The 13,433-nt window shown below is 42.6% G+C and overlaps 1 protein-coding gene across 1 annotated transcript in view; it reads right to left on the reverse strand.

The window, feature by feature from the left end:
• Nucleotides 1-13,433, reverse strand: part of Haus6 (HAUS augmin like complex subunit 6) — a 48,978-nt gene that overhangs the window by 25,690 nt on the left and 9,855 nt on the right. The window contains exons 4-8 of the mRNA XM_023715813.1: nucleotides 11,969-12,101; nucleotides 7,073-7,220; nucleotides 5,917-5,982; nucleotides 5,572-5,620; nucleotides 44-214 (exon numbers count right to left, since the gene is read on the reverse strand). Coding sequence (XP_023571581.1) covers nucleotides 44-214; nucleotides 5,572-5,620; nucleotides 5,917-5,982; nucleotides 7,073-7,220; nucleotides 11,969-12,101 — 567 coding nt within the window. The remainder of the gene's footprint in view (nucleotides 1-43; nucleotides 215-5,571; nucleotides 5,621-5,916; nucleotides 5,983-7,072; nucleotides 7,221-11,968; nucleotides 12,102-13,433) is intronic.

Consider the following 13,433-nt stretch of genomic DNA (forward strand, 5'->3'; position numbering starts at 1 on the left):
ATAATTACAGCTTTCACAAGTCTCTTTAGCATCAAATACTTACCTGACATATCTGTTTCTCAATTTTGTCAAGTAAGAGACTTGGAATATTAATAGAAACATTACTCCCATCTAAATCATACTGGTTCACAACATTAAGGATTGAATTAATAACTTCTCTTTCTTCTTCCAAAACTGTGAGTGTTTCATTTACTTGGGTCCACAGAGATCGAACCTTTGGAGAAAAAAATAAATAAATAAAAGTCCATGCATAATCTGTAACTATATTAAAGAAATATAATCATGAACATTTTCTTAATTCTAGGAACAAATTAAATATTTTAGGGATGATAAAATTAAATAATTATAGCTTAAAAACACTAACATTTAAAACTAAGACTTTTGTCAGGAGACTTTAGCTCCCCTATAATTTTCATGCAAACCTATGAACTCTTTTTATATTACCAAGATACAACTGGGGTGGGACTGGTGAGATGGCTCAGTGGTCTAAAGCACCTACTTGGAACAAGCTTAGCAAAGCACAGGGACCAAGGTTCAATCCCCAGCACCACATGCCAGCCAGCCCCACCCCCTGGTGGGCTGAGCTGGCCACACACAAAATAAATAAATAAATATTTTTTTTAAAAAAAAGATACAACCCGGGCCTTTTCTGTACTTTGACATGCACCCAATGTAATGAGGACTTTTCAGAAAGAACTAACTTTAAAAATTGTCCAGAAAAAGAAAACTAGCACAAAATGATTTTAAATCATTCAGGTATAAGAACAGTTATTGCATAAACAAATAAGAATCTTTAAGAGCAAAGACTCATGTAATCCCAACACTCTGGGAGGCTGATAGGAGGACTGCAAATTCAATCCAGCTTAGGCAACTTCTGAATTTAGCAAGATCCTACCTCAAAAGAAAGCCTGGAGACACCACAGTAAGAAGGCCTTGGGCTCAGAGTGTTTTGCAGGCAGGGCCAGCACGGCACGCCGGGGCTCAAAGCCCGGCCTCTGCACTCTGCCTTAGCAGGTGCTTTAGTCCACTGAGCTATCAGGCTGGCCCAAAATTTGGGAAGGATTTTTCTTTTCCTTTTTTTTTGTGGGTTTGTTTGTTTGGTTTGGTTTGGTTTGGTTTGGTTTGGTTTGGTTTGGTTTGGTTTGGTTTCTTGGCTGGCTCAGGCTGATTTAAGGGCGGGCCTGGTGCAGCAGGTGGTGCTGGGGATCACCCACAGCCCCTTTCCTCTGACTGATTTTGCTCAAGGCACTTTAGACAACTAAGCTAACCCACCAGCCCTCTGAATTTTGATGGTATACACAGAGCAATATTGAACTTAGCATAGGAAGAATTTCTGGGTGAGTATGATTTGCTTTCATGAACTCTTAAAAAAAGAGAACATTCTCTGGCTGGGATGGAGGGCAAGTCAGAGAAATTTAAACTATAAGAAATACTTGATGTATCACTCTTGGCTTTGAAGATGGAAAGGATGAATGAGATATATAAAGGGATACAGCAGCAGCAACCTGTCAGAACTGAGAAATTCTCCACTGACAAAAGCCAGAAGCAGAAATTTGTTACTATACACTCAAACAGCTAAAGTGAACCAACAACCTGAATGATGTGGAAAGCAGATTCATTCAGAGAACCTCCAAAGTAATTTAGGACAACCAACACTTTAATTTTTTACCTTGTCAGATCCTAGCATAGAACCAAGTTCAGCCTGTATAACCTTCAAACATACATAACTGTGACCTAATAAACAGTATCTTTTAATTTGTGGGGGGGGGGAAAGGCCTTGGGTTCATCCCTAATACCACCCCTCAAAAACTTAAGCACAAGGTTTTAGTGAGATGGCTCAGTAGAATAAGTGCTTGCCTGGCAAGCCCAAGGGCCTGAGTTCAATCCCCAGTTCCGCAAAAAAAAAAAAAAAAAAAAACCTTAGGCATAAAGTAGTATATGTTCACTAAAACTTAGGAATAAGAAATTGTGTGTATGTGTGTGTATGTGTGTGTGTGTGTGTACACCAGGGATCCAAATCAGGACTTTGTGCTTGGCAGGCAGGCATTTATGCCACTATCTCCCCAGCCATGTACAAGCATATTCACAGAACGCCCAGTGCAGTGGCATACATGTGTTATCCCAACACTGGGGAGGCTGAGGCAGGAGGATCACCATGAGTTTGAGATCAGCCTGTGTAGCAAGTTCAAGGCCAGCCTGAACTGAACAGCAAGACTCTTTCTCCAAAACAAGAGGAATATTCACGGAAGAAAGCTGGGCAAAGTTGCAGTTAGACTGGAGGAATAAATCTGTCCATGATTTGTTGTGCTGTACACTGGCCAATCATTAACATACACATTGCCTATTTCAAAACTGCTAACATAGATCTTAACATTCTCATCACAAAAATAAATTCGTGATCTATGGATACGTTAATTACCCTGGCTGAATCATTCTATTCAGTGTGCAGAGAGCCACTCATACTGCACCCCATAAATATAATCACTACTTATCAATGGAAACTTAAGACCAGGCATGGGAGCACACACCTGTAACCCCACGAACTGGGACACAGCAGCAGGATGGCAAGCCACCGCCTGGGCAAAGCAGTCACTTGGCGAGATTTTATCTCAAAACAGAAAAAGAGGGCTGGGCGTGTACTCAGTGCAAGGCCTTGGATTTAATTCCAGTACAAAGGACGCACACACACACAAACACACCGAAAGGGTACACTTCATTACACTCACACAAAAGAACACTACAGGGCCAGGGAGATAGCTCAGTAGAATAAGCACTTGCCTGGCAAGCACAAGGGCCTGAGATCAATCCCCGGTTCCAACAAAACAAAAAGAGAAAAAAAAGAGCACTACACAGCAATGAGAATGAACATACTACAACTGCACACCTGCATGGACAAATAACACCAACACTACTGAGCCACAGAAGTCACACAGAGAAGCTCACATACACTATTAGCTTCCCTTTATAGGAAGCTCAAAAGCAAGCAAAACTAGGCTTAGTGTATGTGAGCTCAGCGCTTACCCTTTGGGGAAAGCAGCTGAGAATGAGGCAGGATGTCAAGGGTTCTGAGGCTCTGACATGCTCTATTTCTGAACTGGATACTGGCTGGGGGATGTGCTTACTTTCTGAACATCTGTCAGACTATATATACTTAAGATTTACATATTCATATGTATTTTGTATCTCAAAACAATTTATAGAAGTGGGGAGATCATGAAATATAATTACTTCTACGTGTCCTACATCTTCCAATGTTACATGGCTAGCCCTACAATACCAGCTCTCCAGGAAGCTGAGGCAGGAGAAACACAAATTCAAGTCCTACCGGGGTACTTAGTGACTTAATGAGACCCTATCTCAAAATAAAAAATTGTGTGTGTGTGTGTGTGTGTGTGTGTGTGTGTGTGTGTGTGTACTGGCCTTGCTCAATGCAAAGGCTCTAAATTCCCAGTACTGGAGGAGAAAGGAGAGAATCAATAAACCCTTTAAAAGGGCTAGAGGAGCTACGGAGGTAACTTGGCTGTCTAAACCCCTGCCTGGCAAGTGCAGGGACCCAAGTTTGATCCCCGGTACCGCATACCATGCAGGCCCCGGAACCCCAGGGGCACAGGCCACCAAAACCAGGCGATGGCACACACCTGTAATCTCAGCACTAGGGAGGTAGAGACAGGAGGATCACTGTAAGTCCCAGCTCCATGGCAAGACCCTGTATCAACAACAACTAAAAAAAAAAGTTAAAAAGGCTAGAGATATGGCTCAGTGTGAAGGCCCTAGGTTTAATTCCCACCACCACAGGGAAAAAATGTTCAGCAGCAGGGCATGGTGGCACAAGCCCATAACCCCAGCTATTGGGAGGCTAACACACACACAGACCAGCCTGGGCTATATGGCAAGACCCTGTCTCAGAAAACCAAAAATAAAAGTGAAAAGAGGAAGAACAAAGTGTTGCATGGCAAGGTAGTTTTCTCCAAGAAGACTCGGGTGTCAGTCTGGTGGACTCACAGGGTGGCGTTTCCCTGATGGATTACAGGGTCTGAAGCCCAAATTCTTCAAGTCTTAAAGTTTGTCTTGTCAATGGATCAAAGAAAAATAGATTTGGGAGGCTGGTGAGATGGCTCAGTGGTCTAAAGCACCTACTTAGAACAAGCTTAGCAAGGCACAGGGACCACGGTTCAATCCCCCAGCACCACATGCCAGCCAGCCCCGCCCCCTGGTGGGCTGAGCTGGCCACACACACACACACAAATAAATAAATACATTAAATAAATTAAAAAAAAAAAAATAGATTCGGAAAGTGAACATGAACCACATTTAGGGGACAAGGATGAAGAAACCTCACTTGGTTTCACGTCAACCTATGAAGTTGACTGTGTTCATTAATAAGAACACTCCCACTGACTACAGTGAAAGCCCCACTGAGGTGGCCCTAATGTCAGGAAGATCCCGGCACACTGCAGGTGACCGGTATACACCCACGGGATGGACATTCCTTAGGACAGCACTCTGCCTTTCCAGTGACAAAGGGCCCAGAAGCCAAATTAATACCCAAAACAGTTTGGAAATCGAAGAATCACCAAGAGCTTGAGAGGTATCTCATGTAAACAAAAAGAAAGTTTAACACCACCTTTTCTTCTCACATCAGAGCCAGCCTCCAAAATGCCTCAGTTCATTTACCTTTACCCAATTCCTCCCTCCTGCCAACTCAGCTCAATCCAACTTCTTTCACTTTCCTGCCATACTTACCATCCTCTTTAGTTAATATGTTTTATCTTGGTAAATTAACACACAGATTAAGTTACAATCAAGCAGAACTTTTCTTGCTGGAATAAAGGACTTGAAACTATACATAAAGCTGACCAGACATAGTAGCACACATCTATAATTCCAGCATTTGGGAGGCTAGGCCAGCCCGAACTACTCAGCTCAAGCAAGGCCAACCTAAACTACATGGCGGGCCGGCAGCCCTGCCCCCGGGGCGCACTGAGATGGCAATTAAGACTGGGCATGGTGGCGCGCACCTGTAATCCCAGCTCTTGGGAGGCTGTAAACAGGCAGCTCACTGCAAGTCTAATCTAGTAGTGACACCCTGAACACCCGTCTACAGACCTTTCCCTAAAATACAAAAAATAAACTACATAGCAAGACACTGTCTCAAAAAGTACATATAAATCGTAAGTTGACTTATTCCACTATATTCAAAGGCTTTAGAGACACCTACTGTTATCGTTTCATACAGCACTCACAAGCGAAGTTTAAAGAATGCTTAAAAAGGCAAGAGAACTGCAGCCCAGCTATCGGCCCAGCTACTCGGGAGGCTGACACAGGAGGAGTCTTTGGCCTCGCACTTTAGGACCAGCCTGAGCCAACACAGCAAGACCCAATCACTTAAAAGAAAAATAAAGGGCCGGGCGCAGCACCTGCCTGGGAAGCGAAGGGTCCCGAGTTCGGGTCCCAATACCCACCCCCTAAAAAAGCAAATAATGCGTAACAAAATTTGAACTTCTACTGATTAAAAAACATTGCATATCACAAAGTAAAAAAATTTAATTTGTCCCATCAAAATTATCTCACCTTTTCAATTTTTTCTTTTATATGACTCTGGTCATCAGAGGGTTCCATTCTAGTAAAGATTAAATAATCTAATTAGTCAAAAGAAGATGAAACAGTAATTTAATGTACAAAGAGCTAATGGTCTGCAAACCCACACACCAACAGCCATTCCAATTAAAAAACACAGTAAGATTTAAGCACAAAGCAACAATAATTCTCCTGAAGGAGAACTGGACGAGGAGGGCTCAGAACCACAGGCCTTGGTCCTGTCATTTAGCTATTTATCTAGTACTTCAATTATGGGCTGTGTCCTCTCCTGCGAGAGCTGACCTGCACCTAAAGGATCCCACTGGGAAAGGCACTTACTTTTTTACTTGGCTTTGCAATCCCATATATTCTGATCTCAAATTCCGCACTTGCTTAAGTGACAATCTGCAAGGAAATGCATAAACAACAGCTGCAATTCCATTACGGTGAAACGCAGCCCCTGCGACATTCTTCCCTCACACACATATGTGCCAGCCTCACGAGGCAGGCCTGGAACGCCAGTATTCAGAAGGATAAGGCAAGAGAACTGGAAGGCCAAGTCCAGCCTGACAACTCAACAAGCTAGGGAGACTGGCTCAAAGATTTACAGGGCCAGGGAGAAAGTTCACTGGCATAAGCGCCTGACTGGTATGTGCAAGGCCCCGAGTTCAATCCTCAGTACTGCAAAAAAATTTTTTAAAAGAATAAAAGTTTCATAAAATTATAAAGGACTGGGGATGTAGATTAGTGCAAAGGTCATGGGTTTAATCCGCAGAGCTAAATGAAAAATAAATGAAATTTTCAGTTCTGTTGTTTGTTATTGGGGGGTTTTGTTTGTGAAATAGGTCTCACCATGTAGTCCAGCTCGGCCCTGAGTTCACAATCTTCCGACCTTAGCCTCTGAGTGTGGGGATTATAGGCAGGAACCGCCATACCAGCAATAGTTCAATCTTAAGGTAATTTCAAAGGATTCTGTGCATTCCATAACAGATAACAGATTACTACAAAAGCTATCTTACTGTTACTGAAAGTCAGACATAGCCTACTTCTCAAGAATATGAACCTGGCCTGTCGGGTTTAATGCCACAGCACCAATGCTGGCAAAAAAAAAAAAAAAAGGCCTCCAGAAAGTGCCCGGTAAGCCAGGCATGGTGGTGCACGCCGCAATCGCAGCACTCAGGAGGCCAAGGCAGGAGGGTCCGAGTTCAAGGCCAGACTGGTGCTACATACTGAAACTGTCTCAAAAAATAAAACACAAAATAAAATAAAAACAAAACAAGGGGCCAGGGAGATGGCTCAGTGGAATAATCGCTTCCTGGCAAGCGCAAGAGCCTGAGTTCAACCCCTGGTTCTGCCAAAAAAAATAAAATATAAAATAAGCAAAACTGATAGCCATTGTCTTGAAGCAAGCATGGAACATTTTCACCAAAGGTACACAGATAACATTTGTTCAAAAAGGAAAGAATTATTTTATAACTGCCAAAATATTACTTACTGTGCATTTTCCTCATATTTTTGGATTACATAATCTTTCCTTTGTAAAACCTGCAAAAACCTGTTACGTGCTATATGACATCTGGCAAGGGACTTGTGCATATCTTGTGTCTTTACGTTAAACATTTCTGTAAATTGCAGAGAAGAATCTGCATGGAAGACAAGATTACAGGAAAGTGGTTTGTAAGTATCAAACGTTTACTCTTAACCAGGTACAGCGACACCCTCCGGGTCTAGCACTCAGAGGCTGAGGAAGGAGAACTGCTTCATCCGGATTTCAAAACCAGTGTGGGGGACGGAGTCCCACCTTCAAGAGAAGACTGAACTTTATATAACAGGCAACTCCTTAAACGGTAGTACACCACATACATTATCTCATGATGAGTAGTTTCGCATAATTAAAACTTTCAGCTGGGGGCAGTTGTCCCGACCCTCGGGTTAATCAACGAAGACCCTAGAGGGGGAGTGGGGATGAGAAGGGACAGGAGACACAAGAAATGGAGACAAAACAAGTTCTGATCAAGTCTCGTTCATTCAGGGAAGGTGCTGGCTATATAAAGGGTATAGGAATGAAGAAGTCTCCGCTCTTGAAGTCAGCAGGTATCCAGGCAACAGAGGAAGGTTCCACCCCCGTGGCACAGCAGGAGACTCACAGCAAACAGGCAGGGTAAGAGGGAATAGAAGCTTAACTCAGCACAAGAATAAAAACTTAAGAGTATGGCTGACACTATTACAAAATGGATACCAATCACAGGTTTCCCACAGGCAGTGGCACATGTCTGTACTCCCAACTACTTGAAAGGCGGAGACAGAAAGATTCCAAGTTTGTGAGCAATCTAAGCAAGTCAAACTATATTGGATTATTTTGCTGAATTCATGCACCTACAATATTTAAATGGCAATGGAATACCCATCTTGTACTATGAATAACCACTATGAAGGCAACAATACGCAATGTATTTATTGAAACTGTCCTACTAATTGGTTTTGAAACTATCTCATTGCTATTTGTTTCTCAATAAAATTAAAAAATTAAAAATTAATTAAAATTAAAAAAACAAATAAACAAGTGAGAAAAAAGGCTGTCTTGGGCCAGCAAGATAGCTCCGCAGACTAAGAACCTACTTAGGCAAGTGCAGGGACCAGGATTTGATCCCAGGTGCGCTGAGAAGGCCACCAAGTCCGGGCGTGGTAGAGCACACCTGTAATCCCAGCACTGGGGAAGCTGAAAGCAGGAGGATCACTACAAGTCCTGCGTAGTGAGACCCTGTAAAAACCCTGCAGACCCTGTACTAAAATACATTTTTTTAAAAAGTTAAAAATAATAATAAAGGGCTGGGGAGAGAGCTCAGCGGTCTAAGTGCCTGCCTAGATAAGCACAAGGACCCAGGTTCAATCCCTAGTACCACATGCCATGCAGGCTCTGCCCCAGAGGACCAAGCCAGCCACCAAAACTGGGCATGGTGATGCACCCCAGTAATCTCAGCGCTGGGGAGGATGATACAGGAGGATCACTACCCAGTCCGAGCTGGGTAGAGAGACCCTGCAACAACCAAATAAATAAATAAACAAACAAACAAACAAACAGTGAAATCAATTCACTTTCAATGTAGTCAGGCGTGGTGGCACACGCCTACAATCCCAGCTCTCGGAGGTGGCCTTGGAGGTGAGTTCAAGGCCATCCTGAACAGTGTAAAGACCACCTTCATTATACAGTCAGCTTAACTGTCCCTCCTATTAAGTCCAACAGGATAACACAACCAAGTAAGACCATTCTCCATTTCTTAGTTAATTCCTGCCTATGTTACTAGGGACCAAACTGGACCATGAGAATGACCCGTACAGATGTTTCAAAGGCCATAGAGTTGTATCTGTAGTAAATGTTTAACACTGCTCACTATAATAAAAGTATGGATATTCTAGAAAGCAAGAACTCCACATGCACTTCACATTATTTATCCACATCTTAGCATGTCACAAAGAAGCCACCACAATTTCTAACTATTTAACAGGAAACAAGTTCACTTAGCAGTTCTCTAGAGACTGAACACGCTGACTGGAAAGAGATGGCTCAGTGGAATAAGCACTTGCCTGGCAAGTGCAAGGGCCTGAGTTCAATCCCTGGTTCTGCCAAAAAAAAAAAGGAATAGGGCCAGGCATGGTGAAGCACGCCCAACATCCCAGCGCTTGGAAGGCTGACAAAGCCAGCCTGGCCTACACAGCTAGTTCAAGGCTGTGAACCACAAAGTACAAAGTGATGTCCTGTCTCAAAAAAAAAGAAAGAAAGAAAAAGAAAGGGCCAGCCAAATGGCTCAGTGGATTAAAGTACCTGCTTAGGCAGACACAGGGGCTGGGATGCAGGCTCCGGCCACACCCCCGCCTCTAGAGCACACGCTGAGACCACATGATTGAGACCGGGCGTGGTGGCATGCTCCTGTAATCCCAACACTTGGGAGGCTGTAAACAGGAGGATCACTACAAGTCTGATCTACACGGTGAGACCCTGTAGACACTGTCCTAAAATATAAAACATACAAAAAAAAAAAAAAAAAAAAAAAATCCATGCTGAGGTTACAATAAACCTCTGTTAAATCTAAACATATAATAATTAACATAAAATAGTTCTGGACGCATGTAACTGCAGCAGATCATCTATTAATTTTTTAAAATACCAAAATGTAAAAAATAAATAAAATAAAATACCAAAATGCTTATGTTACATTTAAAATACACAAATGTTTATAAAGAGTCACATGTTTTCAAAAATCAGGCATAGAAGATAGCCTGAGAAGCAATGTTTGTATATCATTATTAGAAAAAAGTGGCAAAAAATTTAAAAAGTGGCAAAATATAACTTCTTCCTTAAGTTTAAAAACAAAATCCTAAGGCTGATGAGATAGCTTAGAGGACTAAACGCCTGCTCAGGCAAGTGCAGGGACCAGGGCTCCATTCCTGGCACCACATGCCAGGCCAGCCCTGCCCCCGGGGCACTGAGCCACCCAGCAAGTCCAGGCGTGGTGGCACCTGCCTATAGAGTAATCCCAGCGCTGGGGAGGCTGAAACAGGAAGATCTCTATCAGTCCAAGCTGTGTAGTGAGACTCTATACCAAATACATAAATTTTAAAAAAATTTAGAGAAATGGAAAAAGGACACAGGCAGGTAGTATTGAACAGTACAAAATGTTCTTAAACACAAAGAAATACAAATTAAAACTATATCCAGAAAAAGCTTTACCATGTTTTCTGAAAAAAGTGGACTAAATAGAATACACAACCTGAAACGGAAAAAGCCACGAACTGGACAATCAAATCGGGCCCAGCAGGGCACATCCGTGACCTCGCATCTCGCAGCACTCAGGACAGAAGCACAGCTCCCCGACCTCACGGCCACTCGGGGCTACAGGTAAGTCCAAGGGCAGGCGGCCCCACACCACGAAACCCTCCTCCTCCACGACGGAGGACCCAAGCGGACTTAAAGGTACACTATGCCAATTTCACCATGTTCACAGAGTCCACAGTTACACAAGGCTAAGTTAGTGCTAGGGGAGCCAAGTAGATGGACGTGCGGGACCTCTACGCTATCTTGCGACTTTCTGCACATCTAAACTTAATGCGCAGGGCTCAGGGAGATAGCGGTATTACCTGTAAAACTCCAACTACTGCACACAGAAAGGGAACTAAGAGACAAAGGAACAGGGAGGAAGATGAGAAGAAGGAAGAAGAACTAAGATGTGCTGTGTTCATGGGCCAGCGCCATCCAAGGGCTGAGGTCATCCTGTGCTACAATATGTAGCAATAAAAAATAAAAATCGGAGCAAAAGGAAAGACTGGATATGTGTGTTTGAAGCAATGGAGAGGATTTTGAACGGGATTTATGTCAACTTGCCTTTTACTGTAATAAACTTGTCAAAGTTGGAAAAAAAAAACAAAACTCCAACTACTTTGTTTCTTTGAACTGTTAATAAATCAATAAATTAAATAATAAGTAATAAACCTGGAAAACAGACATTTCCAACACATTGCCAATAACTCAAACAAATCACCAACAATTGGACGTAACATTTAACACACTGCATTAGAGGTCAAATATAATCAGCACTCCTGAGCAAGCTAACGCCAGAATTTCTGAGTTCAGCAAGGTGGGAATGGCTTCTACATTTTCAAAACATTGTAAAAACAAAAGAAAGGGCCAGGGAGATGGCTCAGTGGAAAAGTGCTTCCTTGGCAAGCACAAGGGTCTGAGTTCAATCCCCATTTCTGTAAAAGAAGTTCCAAAAGAAAATAAAAAATATGCAACAGAGATCTAAAATATTTTATTACCTTCTATGGCTTTCTATGGAAAGCATTTCCTATCCCTGTACTAGAACATAATGAGATGGCTCACTAGAATAAGCACTTCCCTGACAAGCCAAGGGTCTGAGTTCAATCCCCGTTTCCGCCAAAAAAAAAAAAAGAGAGAGAGAACAGTAAGTGGTTATTAGAAGATTTCAACTTATAGTTCTAATAAATTAGTTTTTGTCTTAATAAAATATTGTTTGATTTTTGAGATAAATTAATGTTTTAATATATGTAGCTTCATTAAAATCTCTTTAATTTTTTTTTTTCTTTTTTTTTTTTGCGAAACCGGGGATTGAACTCAGGCCCTTGTGTTTGCCAGGCAAACGCTTATTCCACTGAGCCATCTCCCCAGCCCCTCTTTAATTTTAAAACTACAAAGAACAATAAGGAGCTTAAACACCTGCTTGACAAGTGCAAAGTGTTACAGGGGATTGTCTTACGTACAATCCCCTGTACGACAATCCACATAAGACAATCCCCTGTAACACACACACAAAAAAAAAAAAAGCACAGTAACAATTTAAGGGTCAACCTAAGTTCTACTATAAACTTTACTTACTTTTGCAATTGGCTTTAATATACTTTACGGCAACAAATCTTGCAAAATGATACATCAGATGAATGAACTTTGGCCCGCCGGGAGAAAGGAACAGTGAACCAACCACTTGAGGAAAGCCACCTTCACACTCGGCCTACAGGGAGAGAAGATGATGCAAAAACCATACAGCAGCATTGCTCACACTTCCCCAGCATCTTACCACTTCTTTACAGGAAACAGCGACCTTGCAGAAAAGGCCACCTCATGAGCACCTCACCTGGGCAGCAATCCCACAACATGAACCACCCCATGCCCTCGCAGCACAAGGGCTCAGATATGCTTGGACACAGTGCAAAGGGTCAGAGGGCAAAGCCTCAGCCAGGACCACTCCCAGTCTGCTCCTTCCTTATAGCACACTATTTCTTAAACATAAAGTGACTGATCAAAATTCCTGTTTGTAAAAAAAAAAAAAAAAAAAAAATTCCTGTTTGCACTGGGCACTATGGCAAACACCTGCAATTCCAGCTACTGAGGAGGCTGCAAGGAGGATCACAAGTTTCAGGCCAGCCTGAGCAACTTAGCAAGACCACAAAACAAATCAAGCTGGCCAGAGATAGCTCAGCCCTCTTGTATTCAATACCCAGGTCTGTTTCAAGACGCTCTACAAGCACAACTGTCCCAAGCTACCCAATGAGGCAGTCATGCATATACCAGGGATGATGCGTCACCCACCGGGACAGTCATGCATGTTACCATCAATGGTTCAACCCAGAGGATGGAGGGAAGAATATATTTTTTTAAAAAAAGAGTATTCTTTTTCTTAAAGCAGCATGGAAGAATTGACTTTTCTAGTCCAGGTGAAACTGATTACAATACAATAAGGTAGTCATAATAATAAAGCCACAAACACTGTTATGGTAGAGGACGCAAGCTGAAACAGTCTATCATCAAACAGTATTCCGTAGCCAGGCATGGCAGCACATGCCTATAATCCCAGCCACTCAAGCAGAGGCAAGCAGACTACACATTCAAGGCCATCCTAGGCAGTTAGCAAGACTGTATCAAGAGATAAAAAGGGCTGAAGATGCACATTAGTGATAAAGCATTCCTGGGTTCAACTCCAATCCCTGCAGTATTTCTTTTTTTCTTTTCTTTTTTTTTTTTTTTTGGCAGAACCAGGTACTGAACTCAGAAGCTTGAGCTTGTCAGGGAAGCGCTTATTCCACTGAGCCATCTCCCCGCCCAGTATTTGTTGCTCACCAATCCCTAGGATTTAAAAAAAGATATTAAAAAAAAGATATTCTATATTCCCATGAATATAGACAACAAAGCTAGTTTCTTAGAAACATAGGGGCTGGGGAGATGGCTCAGTGGAATAAGCGCTTCCCTGGCAAGCGCAAGGGCCTGAGTTCAATCCCCGGTTCCGCCAAAAAGAAAAAGAAATGTACAGGGCTGGGGAGATGGGTCAATGGCATAAGAGTCTGCC

The sequence above is a fragment of the Octodon degus genome, unplaced genomic scaffold, assembly GCF_000260255.1.
Source record: "Octodon degus isolate 3935 unplaced genomic scaffold, OctDeg1.0 scaffold00044, whole genome shotgun sequence".
In the NCBI taxonomy this organism is placed as follows: Eukaryota; Metazoa; Chordata; class Mammalia; order Rodentia; family Octodontidae; genus Octodon; species Octodon degus.